This window comes from Dacryopinax primogenitus, assembly GCF_000292625.1.
Source record: "Dacryopinax primogenitus strain DJM-731 SS1 chromosome Unknown DACRYscaffold_13, whole genome shotgun sequence".
Classification (NCBI taxonomy): domain Eukaryota; kingdom Fungi; phylum Basidiomycota; class Dacrymycetes; order Dacrymycetales; family Dacrymycetaceae; genus Dacryopinax; species Dacryopinax primogenitus.
Window position 1 is genome coordinate 869,708 of NW_024467210.1, and position 5,829 is coordinate 875,536.

At 51.4% G+C, this 5,829-nt stretch overlaps 3 protein-coding genes across 3 annotated transcripts in view; 2 read left to right on the plus strand and 1 right to left on the minus strand.

The window, feature by feature from the left end:
* The window catches only part of DACRYDRAFT_117389 (uncharacterized protein), a gene marked incomplete at its 5' end in the record, with an annotated part of 1,678 nt that extends 1,593 nt beyond the window's left edge, over nt 1-85 (plus strand). Inside the window, one exon of the mRNA XM_040770372.1 lies at nt 1-85. This exon is cut by the window's left edge and continues 1,022 nt beyond it.
* A 4,587-nt stretch (nt 86-4,672) lies between these two features.
* On the minus strand, nt 4,673-5,056 carry DACRYDRAFT_109143 (uncharacterized protein; the record flags this gene model as incomplete). Its single annotated transcript, XM_040768822.1, has 2 exons — nt 4,673-4,866; nt 4,912-5,056. 2 exons carry the CDS (start codon nt 5,054-5,056, stop codon nt 4,673-4,675), a joined length of 339 nt encoding a protein of 112 aa, XP_040627317.1.
* Nucleotides 5,057-5,136: 80 nt separating this feature from the next.
* DACRYDRAFT_89884 (uncharacterized protein) lies at nt 5,137-5,304 on the plus strand (the record flags this gene model as incomplete). The annotated part of the gene is made up of 1 exon (XM_040776938.1): nt 5,137-5,304. The coding sequence occupies one exon, from the start codon at nt 5,137-5,139 to the stop codon at nt 5,302-5,304; it is 168 nt and encodes a 55-aa protein (XP_040627318.1).
* Nucleotides 5,305-5,829: the final 525 nt, after the last annotated feature.

Here is a 5,829-nt window from a genome sequence, read left to right on the forward strand (position 1 = left end):
TGGTCTGCATGGTACTGTCTCTTATCCACACCGTTGAATGTCTTCATTCCTTTCAGTTCGGCGTACTTTCCATCGTTAGCATTCACATCAATACATTTGGTTTGCGTGCTCCATGCAATGTGTTGTTCCGATCCCTGTTCATATCAGTCGCGGGCTTCGGTCGCGGTCTTCAACGGAATCACAATTCTTTGGTTCGATGTCGACTTCCTCGATCACATCAGCCAATTACGCTCGTGCTCCTGTTCATTATGTTGCGTCACACAACGCTGGAGACGTCGGTGCTGTCCGTTATATTGTTGTTCAAGCCGGTTATCATGCTGTGCGACGTGAGCCTAGGATGGCACGTTCTTCTCGGGTATGCATGCCAATGCGCGGTTGCGCTTAATCACTAATATTCGGTGTAGGACACTATCGACAATGCTGTGTCGCGAGATGTGTATGTATGGTCCTTGGTACCGGACCGCTTAAAGCATTTCATGGGATTTGAGTGGTGTTCTCGTGCCCAGTCTTCTTACAATCGGCGAGCCCGTTCGGGTGAACGCCCTCTGGATGGGTTTGCGGTAGCGTCGCTCTTCAAGAATGCCGTCTTTAGCGCTAATCACACTTTGTCGAACGATGTGTGCGTCACCCTTTGTTCTATTGTGGCCGTCTCGATTCACTGACATTTTGTCCGTGTTCAGGAACTCCCCAGATGTTTATGTAGGATCTTGTGTGTGTATCTACCCGGTCGTCTGTGTAGACGCTGCATTCTTCGTTGTCTGACTATAATATCTGACCTGGAGTCCGTCATTCCGCCGATGCCTGCCTTACATCCTGGAGTGCGTGTGATATGTTCCGCTGCGTACACCATTCGGTTGCTTATGTTGCTGTCGTAGATAGAAGTTGCCGATGGCTTATTGCCGTCGGCTATATCAGCAGCTCAGCTTCATCCGTCTTTGGAGGTGTCATGAGGTCGTACTTGGGCGCCTACATTCGCAGATCTCAGTGGTGTGGATTGGGTTTCCTGCGTCTGAGACAAGAAATGGGCGGTTCACTCATGCCGATACCTGCTACCTTTCTGGAGTCTGTCTTCGTCCAAGTTGGCGTGTTCGAAGGTACTTCGGTGTATGCGCGCACATGCCCGAACTTGCCTTTAACGCTGAAGGAATGCGTCGCTTATTATATGTCTTTACCTTCGCCGAACAATCTCGAGTTTTCAGATCCAGTTAGTTGTTCTTAATCTCCCTTCCTTCTCAATACGCTGACAGTCTCTGATGAGGTCTCCGACGATTCTTCCGAACCGGGGGAGATGCATGATCACTGGGTTAGTTATCGTTGCGTTTCTCGGTCCGTTCCTTTGGTGACATGTTTGTGCAGTGCGCTTGTTTATGGTATGCGGCGACGCGGCAAAGAAATTTGCAACGTAATCGTCCCCCCACCGACCCATCCCTCGGTCCCTTCCTGCCGACCTCTAGGGTGTTCCTTCTCCTGGTATTCCTTCAACTAGATGTACATCTACGGGAGACTTTTATCCTCTATGGAGACGGCTGGCTCGCTTTCTGTTCATCGTTCACCGTACAAATCAACTGCCCATCATTCTCCTGCGCCAGCACCGACCAACGTATTTCACTCTCGTCATCATCCTTGTCATCTCGATCTTCCTTTGGAGGCAGATGGGAGTCACCTTGCAATGTACGCTTCGTTTCCCCCCACGATGCTTCTCCTACGCATATACAACCGACAAGTGGTCTGATATTCACTTAGGAATCGAAGGCCAGCATCCGACACAGTCATCCTAAACACCGCACTGCTTCTTCCTCCTCCCTATCATTTGCCGATTCCTCTGTCGCCTCCCTTCCTTCGCATTATCCTCGTTCCCGACGTTCTCGACCCCCTTCTATTCGGCCCTCCCGTCACCGAAGGGTGAGAGAAGAGCCAAGAACCACCTGAGGGTGCTCATGCCCCACAGATCTTCGAGAATGTGTTTGTATGCCTCAGAGAATATATCGGGTGAATCGCACATAGGGAGGGGTCCATGGAGGAGTGAAATGAGAACTTGATAGGCGAGGTAATAGCAAGCATGGACTGTGTTGGCCGGGTCTGTCTGCTTTCATGCTGTTCTCACGGCTCTGCTAACAAGTGGTAGCCACTGGTAGTGGCTACCACTTGTTGGACTAACAATTCTAATGCGCTTGTTCCATCGACTTTCTTGTTCCTGAACTGCCTGTCGTACCCGCCACCGCCCACACGCCGGACGAATCTCCATTCGTCCACCAGCAATCGATGAGGACAGCCCGCTCAAGTTGACAGGTTACGATAATCTCTCGTCCCCCCCCCTTTCCGGTCGTCGTACAAGTCTTACAGTCTGGACCGTCCCTCTGCGGGTACATCCCCTGCTCAGCGCCACCGCTCTCTACACTGTTCAATTGCCCCCCTTCCCATTTGATACCATCCACGCTGTCTACATCCAGTGTTATCAATACCAATACCATACGCCTTTGGACGAAATGCGCTTCTATTGCAAGCAATGTGAGCGCACTGACGGAGGGTTGAGAGCGTTCGGGATAACGCGGTGAGGATGGACGGTGTACAGGCGAATCAGGCGGAGATTGGGGTGAGTGGCTATTCTTCGGGAAATACAACGCGAAGATGACATCGCTGCCGCAGGAGTAGCCTATCGCGTTTGCATGCAGTTTGGCGAGGGATATGCGAGGATCAACTGTGGTTGCAAGAGGGAAATATCGGGTAATCGGAAGCACACATTTTCCGGATGCATGTCTGGCTGGCATTGTCAGTATTCTCGAGGTTCTGGGGCGAGTAGTCTCCCGAAATGTTTACAACAGGACATCTGGGTTGAGCGATGCAGCGACAGAAGAATATTGTGGGCAGATGGAAGAGGTGTCCTTGCACATCTGGATTCCTTTTCTGATTATAATAATCAGCCCTGCATCTCGCTGCTAGTGCTCCACTTGAGCGCTTGAACTCGAGGCGAATAAGTATATATCAGGAAGTTAGACAATAACCGACAAGATGGTGTCGCATCCTCCGTCACAGGTTTGGGCTCCTTGCTCACTCGATCCCTGTCATCTGTCGCTTTGGGCTTCAACATTGGGGGTGAACTGGTACCTTTTGGAGCAGCTCACTGGAACTTTTTGGCTTTTGCCATTTGGGAGGATTGCACAAAGTGAGGCGAAGGAGAAGGCGGTTCGAGCTAATACCACGCTTCTTCACAGTCCCTTATACTTAAATCCTGGGCGCAGGCGTCATGCAAGAGGCCTGTACGTAGTAGATTAGAACGACACATCATCAAAGTCCCTCAATCATGCGGAACACGGATCTAAGCTCCTCGCTGCCGTACTTTACTACCCCACGCGTAATTATTTATTGAAACAAGAGAGCATCAAGGTCAACCTGGGAGTATATGAGTAACACCCGAACCCTGAAAAGCCGGCGGACCGATCCAGCGGGCTACGCGGTGATCTCTTCCAGCTCCATCCATGGGGTCCTGGAAGGTCTTCAAATGGTCGTCGGGGATTGGGAGACCGGCGTCGCGTAGGATTGCGCCAAGGTCCTCGCACAAGCTAAGCCTGATTTCGACCAAAACTGGGTCACAAGCGAGAGCTTGTAGAAGCTTCACAAAAGGTGGGCAGCCATTGGAATGAAGGAATGACTGTAAGATCCATGGTCGGGCTGAGCGGGTCTGATGAAAGCGCTTCAATGCGAATCGTCATTGCCAGCTAATGGCACAGTCATTGGTCGTGCTATTGGTCTGATTCTAACAAGGCCACGAGGCTGAGAGTCGTTCCATCTCGACATCCAGCAATCCGTGCTTGTCATCAACGTGCAAAAGCACGGTGAGTTGGAGGAGCATATTGGATAGATGGACATGGTGCCATCGTAGGCTCTGTCTTTCTCGAGTAAACACTGGGCAAGCAGCTGGTGCGGCAGCTGGATGTTTACTAGGTGCCAGTCGGCAGGTTCGGAAATCTCGAGTTCCAAAGGAATGCATATGCGTTGTTGTGTCGGAAAGGATATGTGTGGGGTGGGCGAGGATAGCGGCGGAGAGGAAGCCATCCGATACGACTGTTGCACTGGGAGTTGATAAGGATTTGCTAGTTGCAGGTCGGCGACTATCAGGCCCGCCCATGTAACCTTGTTGTTAGCTACTCTATCGATTCTCGCTTGTACAGTCGCAAAGCTCGCAGACTGACAATGTACTTGCATTTCAATGCCCGGGCGACGCCATTGTTGGAGACCCGTGGGATGAGGTCGTTAGCCTTCTATCGCCGATTGAGTTCGAATATGCCGCCGTCTTCCTTGGGTCCAACGACCAATAGATTTCGCACATTCGATAGTGATGGTCGCAGGAACCACGGCAATGATCGTCCACTCCCCTCTAGTACCGGTGACGCGGGCACTCGCCTTGCTGAACTTGATCGGAGAGCCCGGTAGCCAGAAGGTGTTCACGTGCGCCATCGAAGAACGAATCCAATAGCATGGAGCACTTGGGATGTATTTCTCGATATAATTTCAATAGTCTGTAGATGCAAGGTCAGAGCGGGAAACTTCTCCATTCAAGGGAGGCATACCGTATTCTTCGAAATTGGACATTATATTCCAGGTTTGCTGAATACTAATACCCAACCATCGTTCAGCGCTGGGCCATACATCGCACAATCGAAATCGATCACCATTACGTGAGTACCGGGTCCGGGGCGGATGACAAAGGTTCGGATTTGATTGTCAGGTGAACCACGCCTGCAGCAAGCACGTCGATCATGGCGCGGAGTGCCGCACACTTGAGCTCTTTGGAAGTTGGCATCCCCGCCAGGGATGGCCCATCCACGAACTCCGTGACCAAGATGGCATATCCTGCCACTAATTCGCCTAACATACAGTCAGGGAGGATATTCTGACGCCAGCCTTAGCAACGAGGAAGGGATTCTGGGTTGGTTTCGTAGGCGTGCCGAAACGCTTCGTAGACGGCTCGCTCAGTGCAGAACCTGTCTTCACCAATGACCTCTTCATCTTCATCATTGGGCGGCGGATACTGTCTTTCTATGAGCAAGTCCAACATGTCTATCGAGTAGTGACATTACTGCTTTAATAAAGACGATGCCTTGATTGCCATGGTCGGTCGTGTATCTGATAGGTATGATGAGCGGCAGACGAATGGTATTCTGGGCACCGGAGGAGCAAAATTTAGAACATCCTGGCATGTCGACCGTCGTCGAGGTTCGTTCACATATCGGCGCTGAAGTCGTGCTCGGGAAGGAACATCAGATAAATGAAACCAATGAAGCCCGCGTCAGATGTGGTAGATAGGTAGTACATCATCGTCGAATGTGTCTTCGTCCCTTCCTTGATCGCCGCTCCGTAGCACATATATGCTTTCTCGTTCTGGCAGCCTCTGAATCGAGTTGTTTCGGTGGCGAACGCAGAAGGTGGGGGACCTTGTCTTGGACGGTTGGCAATCCAAGTGAAATGGAGAAATGGGAGCGCTTCCTTCTAGTTGTTGCCTTGCGAGTAGGGGCACTTCTCCGAGAGGAAGATGCGGACGCAACAGAAGGAAAGAGGGCGAGATGACGAGGAGGGGTACGTCACTGCGATGGGGCAGCAGGACAGAGAGGATGTGCTGGCTCGCTGTGGTAGTTGAGCGGGCATAGTGTAGTATTGGTATACGAGTCCATAAGAGTTGTATCGGCAGGACTGAATACGGGTCGTTAGGTTAATTTCGACACACGAGGAGGCTAGAAACGCACGGTGGACGATGGACTGTTAACCTAAATCGCACCGCATCAAGAGCGCATACAACCCGCCGACACCGTCTCTCTCGGTCGTTGAGGAAAA